Here is a 21711-nt window from a genome sequence, read left to right on the forward strand (position 1 = left end):
ATGAAGGAATAAATTTAGCTAAGACTGGAAGAAAGGAAGAAAAACGAAGGATGAGGACATTGGAAGGTTTAGAACAGTGAAAGAAAATTAATATCATAGATCTAGAGTCAGAAAAAAACCCAAGGATATCTAATCCAAACCCATCATTTTACAGGTGAAGAAACTGAGGCAGGGGGGAGGGGTGTAAAGTGACTTAGCAAAGGTCAAACACATCGTAGGCATCAGAGGTTGTGTTTAAACTCTGTTTGAACTCTGACTCCAGAGCCAGTTTTTGGTGTTTTGTTTTGTTTCAAGACTGGGTCCTATGATCTCATGGATGGAAAGACCAGTGGCAATTAACAGGCCCAAACCCAATTCTGATTGATGTGGAAGATTTTATCTGTGCCTTTGTCTGACCTGGGCTGGTCATCTCCCTAGGCAGCCTAGAGGCCTTCCATTCCTGACACAGGGCTCACCATATTGATGCCAGACCTAGTGTTGTTGTCACTGAGTTGTTTTATTCAGTCATGTCTGACTGCTTGTGACCCCATTTTGTGGGGTTTTCTTGGCAAAGATACTGGAGTGGTTTGCCATTCCAGCTCAACCTACAGATGAGGCACTGAGACAAACAGGGTTAAGTGACTTGTTCAGGGTCATGCAGCTTGTAAGTGTCTGAGGCCAGATTTGGACTCAGGAACATGAGTCTTCCTGCCTCTGGCCCTGGTGCTCTGTCCACTGTGCCACCTCACTGCTCAGACTTAATACAGACTGCCAATTGGCTTTAGCCTTTCTGCAGCTCAAAACTGAACTCAAGCATCCACCAGCCATACCATCCTCTGTATCGAGGACTATAGGCATATGCCACCCTGCCCAGCCCAGTGCTCTCTCTATGGTACCACACTGTCAACTTCTCATATCAGATGGCCTCTTGTTCTGTAAAGCTTGAGATGAGTTCACCTGCTAAAAGGGAAGAAGTGGGAAAATTGGTGTTGAGGGTTTTATGACATAGAGCCTGTATCAAGACAAAGTTATTGTTGGTATGATTTTCATTCTATACAAACCTGAGTTGGTGGTCCTTCTATATACCTGGATGTTTTTCAAGAATATCCTAGTGCAGGGGCAGCTAGGTGGCAGAGCACCAGCCCTGGACTCAGGAGGGCCTGAGTTCAAATCCAGCCTCAAACACTAGACATTTACTAGCTGTGTAACCTTGGGCAAGTCACTTAACCCCAATTGCCCTGCCTCCCCCCCCCAAAAAAGAATATCTTAGTGCAGTGCTGTGAAACACAAGTAGAACAGGGGGCCCCTTGATGCCTCTGCCCTAATGGGTTTTTTCTTTCTTTCTTTTGGGGGGGGGCTAGGAGGGGAGCTAGGAGGGATAGAAAATTAAGCCTTGTTAATTGAAATAAAATTATTTTTTAATAAATAATACTTTATTTGTTTCATAAAATTTTTAGTATTACTACAACTTTTGCTTATTTCAACAGGGTAATATAGTTGACCATCAAATATTCTACATTAGTTCCTTATCACATTTCCTTTATCCTCTAGGGATATGTTTATCCAGGTTGGAAACTTGGAATGATGCCAAGTATCACTCTGACTACAATATTAATTTTATTACTCTTATGTTTCCCATACTCTCTGTGTGTCATTTTTGGCACTTTGTCCCAATGCTCATGTGCTCCATCCCCTACCACCATGCCAAAAGCAATCACTCATGTGACAGAAGATTCAGAAAGGAACTGGCTCTGGACACAGAGGACATGGCGTCAGATTCCATCCCTGTCGCTTAAGATCTCTGGAACTTTTCATAAGTCATTTATCCTCCCAGGGCCTTAATTTCCTCAACTATATAAACAAGGAGTATGGACAAATAAAATCATTTTTTAAAATGAATACCCTGTTTTGGAGTCATATCCAATTGTTTGTGACCCCATTTAGGGTTTTCTTGGCAAAGAGACTGGAGTGGTTTGCCATCTCCTTCTCCAGCTCATTTTGCTGATGAAGAAAATGAAGCAAACAGGCTTAAGTGACTTGCCCAGGGTCACACAGCTAGTAAGTGTCTGTGTGCAGATTTGAACTCAGGTCTTCCTGATGCCAGGCCCGGAACCCTTCTGCCACCTAGCTGCTCAGAAATACCCTGGTGAAGTACGATGGTTTATCCAATCCAAAGAGGGACCAAGGGGAGCAGGTGTGGGTTTGTTTGCAGTCTACTAACATATCCTTTTTTTCTGGCAGGATGCTCAGTGGAATGACATTGACTACATGGAAGGATCTCGGGATTTCACAGTTGACCCAAAGCGTTTTGGCACACTCCCCCAGCTAGTGATGGACCTTCACAAGCATGGGCAATACTATGTCCTAATTCTGGTAAGGTGACTTCTGACCTTCTGTGCAGGGTTAGGGCTGCTCCCCCTCCAGGGAGCTCAGGGGGCTTGAGTCAGAAGAGAAGTGAGGCTACTCCTGCCTTGTGAGAAAAATAACATAATGCCATTGGCGCTAAGGGAAGAAACATGTTCACATCTACTCTTGGATGAAGCCAAAATCAATTCCCTAACTGTGAGCTCAAAGGGATCATAGGATCATAGACTTATAGCTGTGCTTGGCACAGAGTAGGTGATTAATAAATATTTCCCAACTTTCTTTGTTCCATGAACACTTCATTAAAAAAAGTTATGAAATCTGAGGGTAATTTATTGTATTACTCATAATCTTTTAGATTTATTCATTAAGTGCTTCCAATAAATATAGCAATAACTTTTGCCTTCAAAATCTCCAAATTAAAATTTGTATTATATAATAGAAAATAAAATTTTATTCCACCCTTAATTATGATAACTTGTAAAATTATAGAACTCTAATTATAAAATAATTATAGATATTTTATGTGGGACATTTTGCAAGAATTAAAAGAAGTAATCAAGTAGGACCTTAAAATGCTTACTATTACCTGCAAGACTTTATTAAATATCTTTATTTTATAATGTAAATAACATTTTAATGAAATAAGTTACAACTTGTAAATTTGATTTTGTTTGGGCTTTTTTATTTGAACAAAGGTTTGCAGTGCTTGGGTTAAAACCAGGCAAACAAATTCTTAAATCTGGGTCCACATTGAATTTATTTGTTTTGATTTAAAACTAAAATAAAGTGAAAATGCTTGCTCACATAAGTAGGTGGTGGATGGCAGGAGAATCGTACAAACACTTGTTGAGACATGGAAATTCATTTTTAAATTTTAGGCACCTGAAGAACTGATTGAAAATGAATAGCTAGTTATGAAATGAAATATTTATTTTTCTTATGGCTAATGACAAGTGCTATGTTAAAATGTGCCTAAAGTCCAATTGTATAAATTATTTCATTTTTAAACAATGTTTATGTATAAACTAGCCTTTGTAAGGAACAAATCTCTTCAGGCATGATTTTCATCTTTTTTTTTTACTACTGGCATAGCAGCTACACTCTCACAGAAACTCTGTCAGATGACTGACAAGTGTTGCCACCCAATTCATTTGAAAGTTCATCAGATAGAAGAATAGTCAAATAGTGGAGAATGATTTTAACTTGGAAAACAACAGCCTTAATATTGCAATGAAAAGCCATATAAGGTTTATTTCTGCAGAACATTTGTGATGGTCCATGACTTTCGAAATGGCTTGTAATGTGTATGTCCAGTGATCATGTCTTTAAAACAGCCTGAGAGTTTCACTTCAAGAAGGCAAATGTTCATAATGTGTTGATCACATTTACACAAAGGTATGAGGGAGCTGCTCTGGTACAGTTCATAGAATGCACAGGCATTTGACCCTCTGTTGGGAATCAGTTTGCACTCCAATGTTAAATCCTTCTGATGATTTGGAAACAATTTGATGACAGGTTGAGAAACTGCAAGAACTTGTTGCCCTTAATCAGAAGTGGTCTGAGTTAGAGTTTGATGTAACCATTGTATGAATACCAAAATAATTGTGCCCATAATAAGGATGGTTTCAAATCACTGCACAAACAAACCTATAATATTTCAAACATGCAAATGTTTATTGGCACAGAGGAAAAATATATTTATAACAAAATTGGGCTATTATTTACTGCTTAAGACACAGTTAAAGAATTCTTAGCACAAACATCTTAGACCATTGTCATGAACCCATAAGGAACCTAAATGAGAACCACTATACTACTTGACTAAAAGGGTCTGAGAGATCATTTCATCCAACATTCTCATTTTACAGATGAGGAATACTGAGGCCCAGGAAGGAGAAATGACTCACCCGAGGCCATACAAGTAGTGTTATAGGCATCATTGATAATCAGATCTCCTGACCCCAGAATTGTACCATGATACCTCCCAATAATAACTCCCAATAGCAACTGTGGCAGTCTTAATGCCACATGGAAATTTCTCTTGTGAAGGGGAGCTTTAATTGACCTTCAGAGAACTCAGTCACCCACAAGTAGAAATAGTCACCCTCCCTCCCACTTTCATGATAGAAATATAAGTAGCATTGTCCTTGGCTTCATGGGATCATAGAGTCAAGAGGCTTTGTCACTAATTAGCTGTGTGATCTTGGGAAAATTCACTTAACTTTTTTGTAAATGGAAATAGCACAGACATGTCAAAGGTCTTTTCTATCTCTTGAATTCCATGGTTCTTTTCAAGCCTCTGCTTATCTAATTTGAAATCCTTCAATTATAAATAAGTAAAATCCTCTTAAGATACAGCCACTCCTGGGATTTGAATCTCTAGGATGTAACCAGCTTCTTTTTATGGGTTTGCCCAAGGGAAGTACAGCACATTCCTTGCTTTTCCATTTCCCCTGTGATCACCTCCTCTCAAAGCTCCACCCTTGAGGCTAGCTTGGGTGGTTTAGGGATTTCCCCAGCATGCTACTTTCCAAAAGGAAAACACTCAATATTCCTCTTGCACAACTGGAGTTCCAGCCAAGCCTTAAATGGCTCATGTAACAGGAAGCAAACACCAAACAAGGAACCATGAGCTGGTCAAGCCCTCAGCTCTCATGACCCCAGTGTTAAGTGGATTCGTGGGCTGGAAACTCATAGTTGATTTAAAGTAGGCCATTTCTAGATTAGAATTCTCTTCTGCTTCAGTCCCTTTGGGCAACTAGGGATTTTTCCTATTGCTCCACAGCATCCCCCTCCACCATGAGCCTCGTGGGAGGGAGTGCTTAAACACAAAGATATCTTTAATGTCCAGATAAAGATATTTAAAGCTATCTTTAAGTGTCATAAAGACACTTAAGTAATTGCATTCTTTTTTAACTAAGTTTTTATTTATATTTTTTATTTCCCCCCCCTGACTCCATACCTCTTCCCAGAGGGCCATACCTTTTAAAAAAGAATTTTAAAAGGAAAAAGAGTAACAAGAGAATAAAAAAAATGCAGTAAGGCCAAACAATACATTGAAAAATGCAGATATCATATGTAATGTTCCCCACTTAATTCATTCTTCTTCTAAATCTGGGGAGCTGTGTACTTTTCTAGGTAAGGAGAGTTAGCCAGTGGACTCTCTATAACTTCCAGACTGATTATAACATTTCTTTTTAGGGACAAGATTTCTGCCAAATGTTGCCCCAAATTGTAACTGATGGTTCCCAAATGTCTTTTCAGGACCCTGCCATCAGCAGCACTCAGGCTACTGGTACTTATGCACCTTATGATGAAGGTTTGCAAAAAGGCATCTTCATTAACAACACCCACGGACAGACATTGATTGGAGAGGTGAGAGAAAAGCTACATTGGATCAGTACAGAACACTAATTTAAACACTCAAGGGATGGGCTAGCCCTAGACTGATGGGAAACACCTGGAGCATTCTGGGCACGATTAGGGAAATAAGTGTTTCCAGTGGGATTACTCTGTAGTCCTTTTCTTTAGATGCAGAGGCCATGAAGTGGTCACTCTCTGTCATCTCTATCCTATTTATGTGGAGCCCTGGAGTGTGGCTCCAGTGGTAGAGAAGAGATCAGTGACCTTAAAAACACTCCAGAAATTGGCTAAAGGTTGGGGATAAAACTTAGCTGCCCTAGATATCAGGATTTCACTATTAACCTTGACTGGTTTGGTGCTGTTTCCCTCAAAATAATAGCAACTAATTTAACGTCCATACTTCTTCCCCTTTCTACTTCTGGGGTTCTAAGTTTGGTGGAATAAGATGTCCTAAAGGCACCCAAAGCTCTCCAAGACCAAAAGAGTATGCCCCACCCCTGCCTAGCAAAGAGTTTTTAATCGTTTTTGTGTCATGGACCCCTTGGGCAGCCTGGTGAAATCTGTGGACCCCTTCTCAGAAGAAATTTTTTAAATGCATAAAATAAAATATATGGGATTGCAAAGGTAACCAATTATATTGAAATACAATTATCAAAGTATTTTTAAAAAACAAGTTCGTAGACCCCATCTTAAGTACCCCTGCCTTGGGAAAGAAGAGGAAGTGGGTTAAAGAGTAGAGGTCTGTGGGTGTTTGGGAGAAGATATTTACTCTTGCTTTCCTGGACTATATGGTAGGTGTGGCCCGGTCTTACTGCATTCCCTGACTTCTCCAACCCAGAGACACATCAGTGGTGGCTAGAGAACCTGAATATATTCCATGCAAGAGTTCCCTTTGATGGACTCTGGATTGTAAGTTTTTTTCCCTCTGTAAGGGCCTAAAGACTAAAGAAGAGTTATAGGGCAGGGATTCTGACTTCTTCCCTACACTGCACAGACTCTGGTAGGCTATTAATGCTTCGTTACTATTAAATAACAGTGTTTCTGCCAGAGGAAGAGCATATCTCAAATAATTTGGAAGATTTATACTGTTTGTTTGCCCTTTGCTTGTCTAACTTGAAATCCTTCATCTAAAAATAAATGAATAAAATCTCCTTATAATAGCCACTCTGTGGCTTTGAATTTCTAGGATGTAACCAGTTTATAGAGCTTTTTGCCTTGTACGTTTTTGTACCTTTATATCCTTATACCTTCTTGGCTGCAAGCATCTCTATGTTCTTCATTGAGAAAGAGCCTCAAGAGGTCAAAGTCAAAGGAGCATACTAGAAGATCACTTGGAGAGCGAAGCTAACTGTGTAACTAAAGCTGAGTTGCAGGAATACACCTGCGGGCTGAGCTCTGAGGACAGGGTATAAGATACCTTCCCATTTGGGCTCTGCTACCAGAGTCCTGCCTAGGTAGGCTGGGGTAGCCTTTCCTATGAGTCCATAATGCCTATCTCTGTGTCTAGGACATGAATGAACCGTCTAACTTCAAGGATGGTTCAGTAGATGGTTGTACCTCTGGAGAATTGGATAATCCACCCTACAAACCTGGTAAGGGTGGGATGGGAGGGAGGGATCATTATCCCTCATGAACTTCCACTCACGAGCCCAGTTCCTCTTCCCTCTCCAGCCCTTTCCAGGGCAGTGCCCTTGGTTGGCTGAGAAGTCTCTTGCTGGTGAACAATTTTTATTTTTCTGTTTCTCTGGCAGCGGTGCTGGGAGGATCTTTATTTTCCAAGACAATCTGTGCCTCTGCAAAGCAAAGTCTCTCCTCCCACTATAACCTTCACAACCTCTATGGGCTGATGGAGGCTAAAGCCACTGCCAGGTGAGACAATCAAATGGTGCTCTGGTGATGGGATATGGTGGTATAGCTATTGGCTCTGGGGTTGTCAACTGATTGAAACCTGTTCTTTCACATCGTTGATAACAAGTAATATAAACTGGAAACAAGTATCCTGGAGATAGAGAGAGAAGTGAGAACTTTGGAGTTTCAGTTGTTTTACTTTAGGTTGGCTTTTTTTTTGTGGTAGAGGCAAGGGGTGTTATGATGGCAGTGGAGACTAGGAAGATGTTATTATGAACACTGTTACATCCTCCTTTTAATTATCTCACATGTGGGTCTAGCATCATGTAACAACAATGCTACTTGCCTTTACTATGACTGTGTAAGGCCAATAACACCAGCACACAGGAGGGCTACGAGCACAGGGTCCTTGATTTGCTTTTCTAAGGAAAGCAACTTTAAGGGGTTAATTATCTTACTTTCACTAAATATACATATATCATTCACTTAGTTCAGGGGAAAAAGTCAACACCCTGAACTTCAGAGAAAACACAAACATAAATTATAAAAACAGAGTGAAATAACACAAATCAACAGACAGGCTTCTAGCTGTCTGACCAAGACATTACATGCATAGTTACCAGAGAGAGAAGCACTAACATCTGGGTTTTTCAAAGCCGAGGGGGCGGCTCCTTAACGGCTACCCAGAGTCTCGTCTGGCCAAATCACAGGAACAGTCTTCCAATGAGTGAGTCCGAAGCAAAATGCTTAACCTCAGAGTATGTTAGGGTCAGAGGGCGTCACAACCATGTGACTCAAACCCATGTGACCTAAGACTTAAGCAGGTCATCAAAGACCCCTGATTCAATCAAAGACTCTCGATTGAAACAAAGGCAAGACTCAAAGGCACTTGATTGCCCTAGTGCTGAGAAGCACTTCAGAGCAAAAGACAACAAAAAGTCCCACTTTACTTGCCATTACACATCATTGTCATTATTCTTATCATCTTCATCAGCATCAATATTACACGATGTTGTTAAGCCTGTCATTGGCACTGAGGTGAGGACCCTAAAGAGGAAACTATAGGTGGTCTCTGCCCTCCATAAAAAATTTACAAGTGGGAAGATCCTTAGTGACCATCTAGTTTTTTAATCTTTTACTGTTTCATGTAACCCTTATCGAATGGAGGAATGAAAAATCATTTATTAATATTTGCTATTTGCCAGGTACTGTGCTAAGCCCTGGATATACAAATACAAAAGTGAAATAGCCTTTTTTTTTCTCGAGGAGCTTAGAATCTAATGAGAGAGGCAACACAGGAGAACAATGACTCCTAAAATGAGATAATATTTGCAAAGTGCTTTGGTAACCTTAAAGGACTATGTAAATGCTAGCTATTATTATCACTATTATTAGGGGGGGTGTTTTTATCCAGAAGTCTCAGAGATTGGGGGTCAAACAATAAGAATGCCAGATGAAATCCCCCTTCCAGAGGCAATGGTGGTGTTGATTTTGTTCTGGGTCTTTAAGAAGAGGTAGAAGGGCGTGGGGGGGAAGGGTAGAGGGTGGCTGGAATGAGCAAGCATGGTCCCATGGAGTTCAGAGCTGAGTGGATTGGCTGCCCCAGGGCATGGTCTCTGGAGGAGTGGTTTGTAAGGTAGAGAGAACATCAGTAGAGTAGGAAAGGTGTCTTCAGAGCTAATGGCCCCTGGGAGCTTAGAGACATTGAATCCAACCCCTTCCTTTAACGGATGAGGAAACTGAGAGGTTAAGTAAATTGCTAGGCTCACCCAGCTTTAAGTATCTAAGTCAGGATTTGAACCCAGGGCTCTCTGATTCTAAGACCAGTGCCCTATCCATTACACTTATTTTTTTCTTTTTATTTCAAAGCCTGAACTGGGAATTTGGAAGGTTCCTCCTATTAGCCACTTGTAGGTATCCACAGCTCAAGTCCCTAAAGGACTTCCAGTGATCCTATAACATTACCTTTTTTCTCCTAGGCCAAGGATGGGGAACCTGCAGCCTCGAGGCCACATGTGGCCCTCTAGGTCCTCAAGTGTGGCCCTTTGAGTCCAAGTTTTACAGAGCAAATCCTTTTTTTATGGGGATTTGTTCTGTGAAGTTTGGATTCAGCCTGCTTGTTCTCACCTTCTCTTGAGGGTTCCAAGGTTGCTTACAATAGATACTAGAGTATGCTGTAGACAGACTCCCTCTGTGATGGTATGTCTCCTAACCATCATCCACATGCATCCTCCCAGCCAGTGGTGTTACCATCTGTTGTGCAGTGTCCCTGGCCCAGAGACTCCATCCCTACCTTCCACATAGTCTTCCCCACGTGCCCAGGAGAGTTCTTTTCTGATCTAACCAATGCAGGCTAGCTCTTTTGATGAAATCTGCCACTATTCTTTCTATAAAATTACTAGTACAAAGGCTATTTCCACATAATCATCTCATTTCCTATGTTTACCCAGGTACCACTTCTTTAAGAAAAAAGACCTATAGGTCTTGGGAGGAGAGGAGGGTTCATAGGGAACAAAGCTGCAATGTCTTCCTAAAAGACTACATCATTCCTTAATTTTTTTTTTATTTTCTACAAGAAGCCTTTCCTAATCCCCACCACCAATCTCAATGCTAATTCCTTCTTTAGATATGTATCTTGCTCATACATAATTGTTTACACGTTGTCTCCCCCATTTAGATTGTGAGCCTTTGGAGGGCATAGACTGATTTTTCCTTTCTTTCTATTTCTTGCACTTACCACAGTGCCTGGCACACAGTAGGTGCATGTTGAGTTGACTCATCTTTATGACTGAACAGTGTGCTGGGTTTAGGTACACATAGATCCTCCTGTTACTCTCCAGTCCCTGAAATTTCTGAGTACCTCAGCTTGTGGACTGGCTCTTTCTTGTCTTTCAGTGCCTTGATTGCTATCCGTGGGAAGCGCCCGTTTGTCATTTCCCGATCCACCTTTCCCAGTCAGGGCCGCTACTCTGGGCACTGGCTGGGGGACAATAGAAGTGAGTGGAAGGACATGTACTGGTCAATCCCAGGTAAGACTCACTCGAGAGTCTATCCAGCCAACTCCAGAGCCCTTGAACTTCAGGCCTCTTCCAGCCCTGACATTCTATGTTCTACAAATCCTTCCCCAGAATGACTAAAAGTACCACGTCCAATTCTCATTACAGCAAGAGGGAGAGCAGTGTCTAGGTCTGTGAGCTGCTCTTGGAAATCACCTTGATTTTCTCCTTTCTCTACAATCCAAGCAGCTGTTTCTTTGTGACTAATACATGCCAAGGGCTTCTCATTCATTTTTACTTGCTGCTCCTGAGAAAAAGGGAAGCTAGCTTTATACTCTGTTTTACTGAAGAGGAAAATGAGACCCAGAAAGGAGCAGTGATTTGCTCTGAGTCATACAGTAAGAGCAAGGTGAGATTCAAATCTAGTGTTTTCTGAGTCCCAAATAATTAAAGTTCTCATTTTTTCCCTCTAGCCACCCAAATACTAATGATGTTTTCATTAGTCTTGACTCTGTGTTATCGTATTCTCTGCATTCCCAGGTCTGCTGAACTTCAATCTCTTTGGGATTCCCCTGGTTGGGGCCGATATCTGTGGGTTTTCTGGGACTACAACTGAGGAACTATGTACTCGATGGATGCAGCTTGGATCCTTTTATCCTTTTGCCCGAAACCACAATACCAAAGATGTGAAGGTGACTCTGGGAAGGGCTCAGGGTTGACAAATAGCATTTCAGAGGGAATGCTTGAATGACTCTTTCTAATACCTCACACCCTCTCAGTCAATCAACAACAAAAAAGTATTTATTGAGCCCCTACTAATCAATCAGCAAGCACTTATTAAGTGCCCTCTACGTGCTAGGTATTGAGTATCTGAAGACAAAAACAAAAATAGCTCCTGCCCTCAAGGAACTTATAGTCTATCTAAGGAAGACAATAGGTACATATTTAGGTGCAGACAAGATATAAACAAAATAGGTACAGTGTTATTGTCAAGGGGAAACAGGTATATGTAAGATATAATTAAAATAGATACGAGGTGATTTGAAGGGGAGTCACTGGAGGAATCAAGAAAGGCTTAATGTAGAAGGATGCTCTTGAGCAGAGTTTTGAAGGAAATTGAAGGAAAGAAGGCATTCTAAGAAGAAGAGGTGAGGAGAGAGTGAGAGAGTGTAAGAGTGTATTCTGGGCATGAGGGACAGCCCATGAAACAGAGATCGGAGATGGAATGTCATGTCTGGGGAACATCACGAAGCACATTTTCACAGGTCTGTAGAGTATCGGAAGGGGAGAGTAACATGACAAAGTTGGAAAAGTAGATTGGAGCCAGGTTATGAAGGATTTCAAAAGACAAATAGTGGAGATTATACTTGATACTAGAAGCAATAGGGAGCCACGGGAATTTATTGAGTGAGGGAGAGGCATGGTGAGACGCACACTTTAGGGGAAAAAAAATCACTTTGGCAGCTGTAAGGGGGTGGGCTGGAGAGGAGAGAGACTTGAGGAAAGGCATCTAATTGGAAGTCTATTACAATGGTTCGATTGAAAGGTGAAGAGAGCCTGAACCATAGTGTGAGTAGAGAGAAGGGGGGTGATATAAGAGATGATGTAGAAGTAGAAACAACATGATTTGGTGTGGCATTTAAAAAATTTGAGACACACAGTTTCTGGTCAATTTAATCATTTATTAGTAATGCCAGCATGTTTTGATAAAGGATGGTTATTTGGCTGTCTCTCTTAGACCAAAGACCTCTCATGGCAGCGGGCTCACAGTTTTTATGCCCTTGGATGGCAATCAACTCTGATTGGTTAACAATTAATGATGGAATGAATATTACAATGAGAGGCTGGACTATATTACAATGAGGGCCTTGGGGTACATGACTTGGATCACCCAAATCTTGGTCAAAGAGACTTATAAATTTTCCATATCACCTGTCTGACAAAAGGGAGGACCTAAATTTCACAGACCTGTCTGAGCAAACACAATGGGTAGGACTTGCACCCATTAGCCTAATTTAGAATTCCTTTACTCTCTGATTAGATCTTAGCCATCTGGCTGGTTAAGTCTTAGAGATTTCCCACACTGGTTGATTTCTGGATGAGGAAGTGGAAAAGGGGAAAAACTTTGGTTCTGATTGAATAATTAGTTAATAATGCAAGAGAGAAATAGTCATTTCTCACATCAATAACTGGTTGGATATGGATGGGAGTGAGAATGAAGAATCAAGGAAGACACAGAAGGGGCAAATGTAGGTGACCAGAAGAATGGTGGCACCTTTGATGGAAACGAGAGAATTTGAAAGAATGGATGGGTTTGATGGGGAAAGATAATGAGTTCGAATTTGGATATGTTGAGTTTGAAATGTCTATGTGACATCTGGCTTGAAACATCTAGTAGGACACAAGCCCAGAGTTCAGGAGAGAGAATAAGGCTAGAAATATAGATCTGGAAGTCATTAGAATAAAGATGATACTTAAACCTATGTGAGCACCAAGAAAGAGTGTAGCAGGAGAAGAAGGCCCAGGACAAGAGCCTCAGGGTCAACCCACAGTAAGGGAGTTTGTGGTGGATGATAAACCAACAAAGGAGGCTGAGAAAGAGGAGTTAGACAGGTAGGGGGAGAACCAAGAGATGAAAACCCAGAGAGGAAGGAGCATCCAGGAGAAGTGCATGGTCAGCAGTGTCCACTGTTAAATCCTGCAGAGAGGTCAAGAAAGATAAGCATTGGGAAAAGGCAAGTGTACTTAATAATTAAGAGCTCATTGCTGAAGGTGGAAGTTCATTTGATTGATGAAGTCGTAAGGCAGATTGTCAAAGACAGGAGAGGAAATAAAGTCAATGAATATAAACCAAAACAAAAGAAAGGAAATAAACATTTATTAAGCACCTACTACGTACCAGGCACTATGTGCTTTATAAATATCATCTCACAATCCTCACAACAACACTGGGAGGAGATAAGTGCACCTACTATGTGCACCTATTTATTTCTTAAACACTTACTATGTGCCAGGCACTATGTGCTTTATAAATATCATCTCACAATCCTCACAACAACACTGGGAAGGGATAGGTGCACCTACTATGTGCACCTATTTATTTCTTAAACACTTACTATGTGCCAAGCACTATGTGCTTTATAAATATCATCTCACAATCCTCACAACAACACTGGGAGGGGATAGGTCCACCTACTATGTGCACCTATTTATTTATTAAACACTTACTATGTGCCAGGCACTATGTGCTTTATAAATATCATCTCAAGCCTCACAACAACACTGGGAGGGATAGGTGCACCTACTATGTGCACCTATTTATTTCTTAAACGCTTACTATGTGCCAAGCACTATGTGCTTTATAAATATCATCTCACAATCCTCACAACAGTACTGGGAGGAGAAAGGTGCACCTACTATGTGCACCTATTTATTTATTAAACACTTACTATGTGCCAGGCACTATGTGCTTTATAAATATCATCTCATGATCCTCACAACACCGGGAGGAGATAGATGCTATCATTACCCCCATTTTATAGCTGAGGAAACTAAGGCAGACAGAAGTTAGATAACTTCCTCCGAGTCATACAGCTAATACATATTTAAGGCTGGTTTTGAACTCAGATCTTCCTGACTCCAGGCCCAGCTTTCTATTCACTGTAACACCTAGCTACCTCTAAACAAAACAACAACAAAAAAGTCAGTGAGACTGAACTAGAACTAGACCTCAGATTTTTTCCCTAAATTTTTGAGCCCCTTGACCTTCTTGATTGAGGCCTGAGTGGCTCCTAGGTCCTCGTTCAAGAATCAGATGGGGATGAGTGTGACGCTCCGAGTGGCCATTGTGTGCCCAGTCCTATAGGAGGTACCTTAGAGTAGAAGCAGAAGAGATGGAGAGCACAGGAGCACTGGATGTAAACAAGGAAAAGGCCCAAGAAGCAAGTAATACTTTGAGTACCAGGTCTAGCATGATCAGTAGGCAGAGGAGGTACAACTTCAGGGTCACTAAGAAGGTTTCCACCCCCATACCAGCTTGCGGGTGCCTGAAAACTCTGCTGTTACTGATTCATTCCTTTCTCTTGGGGCTTTGTTCTCTGTTTAAATGGAAACTCTCCTGGAAAAGGTGATGCATTTAGTCTTATTAGTCATTCCATGGTAAGTTTTAGATCCTTTCCTTAATTCATTTCTGCTTTGTTGTGGGGTGAGGATGGGTGAAAGGGAAAGGGAGTGGTTTTGGAGGAACTAACTTTTGCTTTAAAATTGTGGCTAGCTTTGACCCTGTTGAATATATAGGTGTATAGGGGAAGGGACATACAGGAAGGTTCAGAGTTGTACAGGACTGTCAGGGTGGACTTCCTGGAGGAGGTGAGTTTTGAGCTGGGTTTTGAACAGCATGGAGTAATGAATGAAGCATGCGGGCAGGAAGACCTGGTTTCAAATCCTCCCTCAGTTACTAAGTAAACATTATTGGGCCTCAGTTTCCTTTTCTATAAGATGAGAATTTAGACTTAACGGCCTCGAAGGTCCTTTCCAATTTCAATTTTCTCCCATGGTTTTATGGCATGCCTACTCCTATCCAGGTATACTGAGAGTCAAGGGTAGGTCTCTGTTGGCTGTGGTCCACAGCTTCTGCCCCATCTGGTGCCTACACATAGGTACTGACACCACCAGATACCACCTCACTCTACCATATGACCTGAGGGAGAGGAGTGGGGGTAGGAGAATGGCAGGTATAAAGGAAGAAAAAAATTTGAACCATTATCATTCTCTTGATTGAGGTCAGAGCTGCCCCTGTATCTGTTGGTATCTTTACCTCTTCCAGCATCATCCGGGGCATGGATGACCTTCCCTGAGTGTCCCTTGTGGGCCCAGTAAGGTGGAGAAGTAGGAATGCCCACGTCATTTGTGGGGTGTGGCAAGTGGATAGGCTCAAGCAGAGCAGAGTTCATGTCACAGATCAATGAAAGAAGGAAGGAATGGTCAGGTTGAAACCCGAAAGTTTAACTGTGTACTTCTAAGTGGGGCCAGTCCTGCTGAACTGGCTTTCTGCCTATCTTTTTGCTTCTATTTCCTTAGGCCCAGGATCCAGCTGTATTCAGCCCTCCGGCCCGAACAGCAATGAAGGAAGCACTAATGACCCGATATGCCCTGCTGCCCTACCTCTATACCCTCTTTCACCATGCCCACCGTGGGGGAGACACCGTGGCCAGGCCTCTCTTCTTTGAGTGAGGATAGGGCTAAGATGTACAAAGACAGCATGCTGGTGGTTTATGGTCTCTGGGACTTTCAAGTGACTTAAGTGGGTTAGAGTTGGGGTGTGTGGGAGGAATACTATTGTTGTTCACAGATAATGGGAACGTGTACTTGACAGGAATTAGTTAGCGGGGAGGACAGCAGGGCAGCTGAGGTATGAAAATCATCCTTTCAAGAGTATACATAGTAAGTGTCTATGTGTAACATATACATATAAGACATAAATGCATATTTGTACACGCACGTATGTGTATGTATACACATTTGTGTGTACATAGAAAAATCTATATAAATATTATATGTTCATATAAATAAATAATATGGTATGTGGGGGCATGACTTTTCCTTCAGATTTCCACAAGACACAAACACCTACGCCCTGGATCAGCAGTTCTTATGGGGACGAAATCTCTTGGTGACCCCTGTACTGGAGCCAGGTGTAGATACAGTGGTTGGCTACTTCCCCAGTGGGGTGTGGTATGACTATTATACGGTAAGTAGCAGGGTTAGATGGTGGTGGCTGAAATGGAAAGACTTGGATAGGCATTTAAATCTTTGGCCAAGGGGCTGGCAAGCCAGGCTGGTGTGAAATAGACTTTCCACAGGACTCAGAGGCCCCTTCCCCAGACATCCATCAGGGGGACAGTAGACTTATGAATAGAGGATACAGTGAAAGTTTAGTATCCCTTCCTGCCTTAATAGTCTCACTTGCTCTCAGTGGTAGAGAGGGCCTCAAACCAACATGGTGGAGTATCACACAAATGTTTCATAATTGTCATTAAATGGCAGATGGGCTCACATACAGTGGTATTTCCTGTCACTTTGTAGTCTGTGTGAGTTTATAAATCCATCCTTGTAGAGGCTGATTGTTTCCTCCTAAGATGCCATGCCTTAAATTTGTCATTCATTCATTTATTCATTCATTCATTTGCCTTCAATTTGAATACCTACAAGTAGGGTGTATCTTGGGGCTGTAACAATGTGGGTAAGCTGCCTAGACTGTTTTCAGGCAAGAAACACCGAGAGTAGAGTTAAAGGGATGATAGTTACTTGTGTTTTTTTTTAAATAAAGTATACCTACTATTAAATAAAGTAAATACTTAGTGTTTCACTAACTACATATTACATAATTTTAAAAGGATATTTAATATGACAAGACATAAGCACATGTAAATAATTTGCTACGGTGTGATACTTTCCTAAACTTCAATTATTTCTTAATTGGTATTCCTAATTTTGCCTTTATTAATATTAGTAATGACTAACATTTCTATGGAGCATTAAGGTTTGCGAAGGGCTTTGTGTAGATTATCTTACTTGATCTCTTAACATACTGTGAGATAGGGGCTATTACTGTCTCCATTCTAGAGATTTGGAAACTGAGGGTGACAAAGATTAAGTGACTTGCTCAGGGTCACCATCTAGGAGGTGTCTGAGGCAGGATTCAAACTCAAGTCTTCCTAAATCCAAGTATGGTGCTCCATCTCCTACGCTACCTAGCTCTCTTTTAAGGAGGGACCTTCGCTCACTTACGTGTTGGTTACTGAACGACTTCAGCAGATGAATTAAGGGCCCATCATGAAGAACACTACGCTGGGCCATGGTGGGAGATAGAAAGATTAAAGAAGACGTCGTCCCTGCCCACAATATGGCAGGGAGACACAATGCGTATGCAAATAACTGCATTGCAAAATAATACATGAGGAAGTACATGAGAAAGATACAAACCAAGTGCAATTATTGGGTCCTAGGAGAGAAGGAGGATTATTACTCACTGGCAAGATCAGGGAGGGAATAGCATTTGATCTGTTACTTAAAAGACAGGTGGACTTTCAATAGAAGAGGTCAGCTGGAAGTGGGGAGGAAAGACATTCCAAGCATAGACGATGACATGGGCAAAGGCCCAGAGATGGGAGACAGCTAGTAGTATGCTTTAACTAGAGTATAGCTCAAATGGAGGGGAGTCGTGAAATAAGACTGCGAAGACAGAGTTGCAAAGGGCCTGCTGAAGGGCCTTGAGTGCCAGGTAGGCAATAGGGAACCACTGAAGTGTGTGGAGCACAAGAGTAATTTGACTGTGTCTGTGACTAAATTAAGATTAATCTGGCAGCTGTTTGAGGAATGAGTTGGATACAGGAGAATGCAGAACCAAAACAGAACGGTTTCTAAACAGTTATAAAGTGGTTTCCTCATATAACCACACATATACAAATTCCTCTTTCCAAACATATATTTGTGGTCACACATAAGAGACAGACAGATCAACAGAGATAAGGGGAGAGAGAGATAGAAGGGGAGAGAGATAGAAAAAGGAGAGAAGGGGGGGAGAGAGAAATAGAGAGGACAGAGAGAGACAGACAGACAGAGACGAGAGACAGAGAAGAGAAAGAAAGAGAGACAAGGGGGGAGAAAGAGGGGAGAGAGAGAAGAGAGAGGAGAGAGGAGAGAGAGAGAGAGAGAGAAGAGAGAGAGGCGAGAGAGAGAGAGAGAGAGAGAGAGAGAGAGGGAGGAGAGGAGAGAAAGAGAGGGAGGGAAGAGAGAGAGAGAAGAGAGAGAGAGAGAGAGGAGAGAGAGAGAGAGAAGAGGAGGGAGAGAGAGAGAGAGAGAGAGAGAGAGAGAGAGAGAGAGAGAGAGAGAGAGAGAGAGAGAGCATTATCCGGAGGGAGACAGAGAAACCTATGAGAGGTCCCTTTTGAAAAATCCTCAGTTATACCTCAAGGAGCTATTTCTGTCTGTATCCGCTCAGGGCTCATCTCTGCAAAGCCAAGGAGAAAAAGTGAAGTTGGCAGCTCCTCTTAACCCTATAATGTACACATTCGTGAAGGTGCTGTTCTCCCCACCAGGAGGCTTCTGGTACCTTGGAGAAGTCCTAAGATTCTCTTCCCTGCCTCCCTACCCCCACCCCTCCAGAGTTATGGACACCTGTGGGATAGAACGCCTATCATCACTCCTGAGTGACAGGAACATGACAGTTCATTGTGTCCCTTTTCTTGCTTTGATTTGTCCTGGACAGATGACAAATCTATTCCATATAAAAGTCTGAGAAGGAGATTCCATGACTTCCACGGTAATTTTATTATCTCTTACAGTCAAGAAATTCTTCCTTATTTTCTAGCTTGTATTCATTTGTGCTATACATACATTTCCTTCCCTATCTGTATCAGTAGAGATGAAAATACCTGGCCCTTTCCTTTTATAAGAACTCTACATTAATTTTCAGACTCATCCAACCTTTTCCTTAATACACAGATCTCTAATCTTGCTCTCATAGGTATTACACCCCTTCTGTGGTCTCCATATCAGAGTCAGAGAATTTTATACCTTCTGAAAGAAATTTATAGGTTATCAAATTCAGAGACATCAAACACTTGGGCCACAACACTCTCAAGAGCTGCCCAAACCAGATTAAAATGTACTGGAAAAATATTTAACAAAAATAAATAAAATTCAATAAAACATAAATAACATTACATTTTAAAACTAAGTTATGCAGTCTGTAGAGGTCCTTGCTGGACAGCTTAGTGGCCTCCATTTCTATTTGAATCTGACACCACTGATCTAGTCCACTCCTCTCATTTTATGGGTGAGGATCATGAAGGTCAGAAAGGTTAAGTTACTCACCTAAAGTCAGACAGGCTGTAAGTGGCAGAGCCATTATCATCAGCCTCCTACATTCTCAGCTCATGTAGGAGCAGTATTACCTTAATGTTCATCCTGCCCTGAGAATTAGGGGACCCCAGCACACGTCCCCTAGGTTGATTTCTTTCCCCCTTTGTCAATCTCAGAAACCAGATATCACCAGTTGGATGAGCAGTGGAAACCCTTTGTCTTCTGGTGGCTGCTCTGTCTCAGGGAGGGCTTGGCCTGGGGGGACTTTTCTGGGACGATGGGGAGAAGCCTGGATACCTTTGAGAGAGGCAACTATTCCTATGTGGTGTTTAACGTTCTCACAGGTAGTGTCAAATTAAATCACTTTTAAAATACCTACTGTATGGCTGGTAAAAGACAGTCCTTGTGCTAAAAATATTGATTATCTAGAACAAGAAACAAAGTCTTTGTTCTGTTTAGTTGGGCAATAAAAATTGGAGAAGGGGAAAAGGAAAAGAAAGAGAAGGGAGGTTTTATCAAGAAGATGAGACTTCAATTAACTAATCAATTAAAAACAAACATTTATTAAATGCCTATGATGTGCCTGATATTGTGAAAATACAAAAAATACCAAGACAACATGAAACTGTTCCTCAGGGAGCTGGCATTCTATATTGGGAAACAATATGTATCTGTGTGTTTCTGTACAAAATAAATATATATTAAATCTATTTAAAAGATATAATTCAGGAAGAAAGGAGGCATCTGCAACCTGCATGATCAGGAAGGCCTCATGAAGGCCTTCATGAGGTGGTATTTTTGCTCATTTTTTTTTTTACAGGGGGAGGGCAGGGCAATCGGGATTAAGTGACTTGCCCAAGGTCACACAGCTGGTGTGTCAAGTGTCTGAGGTCAAATTCGAACTCAGGTACTCCTGACTCCGGGGCTGGTGCCCTATTCACTGCGCCACCTAGCTGCACCCTATGCTCAATTTCTTGAAACAATTATAAGATAGGGATTGGAGGAGGAGAGAATAAGGTATATTGGAAAATATCCTGATTAAAAGTTCCAAGCAAAGGTCCTAGCCACAGTGGCCAATATCTTTGGACACTCAGGAATCATCATCCCTAGGGAAGCTGTCAATCCAAGGCAGGGAAGGGTGGTAAAACAGAGAATTAGGCACATCATGCCCTCCAACATGAGAGGGAGAGAATGTGGGCACTCCCCTCAGCTCTCTGGTATGTTTGTTTCAGTGTCCGGCCACTTGTCATTCACAGAATGTTTTCACATCCACGGTCCTACACTGTAATTTGGAAGCTATTTACCTTGCTGTGGATGGGCTGACAGTCTACGGAGTGCATAAACAGCCTCAGGTGGTCACCGTCAATGGCCAAGAAATCCCTTTCTCTCCTACCTGGAGAACCAGGTAAGATCTATTCCTTGACTCATCCCAATTTTCTTTCTTATAGTCCTGTCAGTTTCTCACCCCTAGCTCCCCCATCCCTTTCACCCTTGTACCCCTTCCTCCCCTTTTCCTGCTCTGATCCTGGGCACACATATTCCCAACTCACCCGCAGGAGTCCTTCGGCTTCTTGATCACCTAAACTATTTCTGGGTTACAACAACTGTTACATGATCTGAGTTTCTTCTCCCCTGGCTTTTTTTTCCCTTCAAGAAGATCAGTTGTCTTTCTGTTTAGGGAATTGGGCCATATTTCTGGTCTTAAAACTTAGTGCTGCAAAGAGCATTGATTCACTCATTCAATATGCATTATTATCTTCTATGTGCAAGGTGCTGGGGATACAGACACAAAAACTGTATTCTGTGTAGATCATATATATGTATATAAATGGTTGGTTTCATTAGATTGTAAGCTCTTTGGGGTGAAGGACTGTTTTTTTGCCTTTCTTTGTCTCCCTGTCGCTAAGTACAATTCTGGCACATATTAATCACTTAATAAATGTTTCTTGACTTGATTAGAAAAATGAAACAGTCACTGTTTTTCAGGAGACAGCCTATATTGGAAGAAATAACATTTATACATCTAATACAAAATATGTGCAAAGTAAATGCTCCTATGTTTACTCTGACTGTCCCGCATCCCTGGGATGCTTTCCCTCTTCTGTTCTGACCACTGACCTTTCTGGTTTCCTATAAATCCAACTACTTATCTCTACAGGAAGCCTTTACCAACGCTTCTTAATTCCAGTGCTTTCACTATTAATTATTCCTACTTTTCCTATACATAGCTTGCTTTTTAAATATTGTATGTTGTCTCCTGCATTAGATTGTAGCTCCCTGGGGGTAAGGACTG

General features: G+C 41.6%; 1 protein-coding gene across 4 annotated transcripts in view; it reads left to right on the plus strand.

The window, feature by feature from the left end:
* LOC118833896 (lysosomal alpha-glucosidase-like) overlaps window positions 1-21711 on the plus strand; it is a 76255-nt gene that overhangs the window by 53311 nt on the left and 1233 nt on the right. For all 4 annotated transcript variants that reach the window (XM_036741312.1, XM_036741313.1, XM_036741314.1 and 1 more), the window contains exons 9-20: window positions 2221-2352; window positions 5611-5721; window positions 6505-6618; window positions 7217-7301; window positions 7461-7578; window positions 10453-10586; window positions 11094-11245; window positions 15633-15781; window positions 16161-16302; window positions 18556-18650; window positions 19592-19762; window positions 20675-20823. In XM_036741312.1, coding sequence (XP_036597207.1) covers window positions 2221-2352; window positions 5611-5721; window positions 6505-6618; window positions 7217-7301; window positions 7461-7578; window positions 10453-10586; window positions 11094-11245; window positions 15633-15781; window positions 16161-16302; window positions 18556-18650; window positions 19592-19619 — 1260 coding nt within the window. In that variant the 3' untranslated portion in view covers window positions 19620-19762; window positions 20675-20823. The remainder of the gene's footprint in view (window positions 1-2220; window positions 2353-5610; window positions 5722-6504; window positions 6619-7216; window positions 7302-7460; window positions 7579-10452; window positions 10587-11093; window positions 11246-15632; window positions 15782-16160; window positions 16303-18555; window positions 18651-19591; window positions 19763-20674; window positions 20824-21711) is intronic.

Source organism: Trichosurus vulpecula, chromosome 1 (genome assembly GCF_011100635.1).
Source record: "Trichosurus vulpecula isolate mTriVul1 chromosome 1, mTriVul1.pri, whole genome shotgun sequence".
Classification (NCBI taxonomy): Eukaryota; Metazoa; Chordata; class Mammalia; order Diprotodontia; family Phalangeridae; genus Trichosurus; species Trichosurus vulpecula.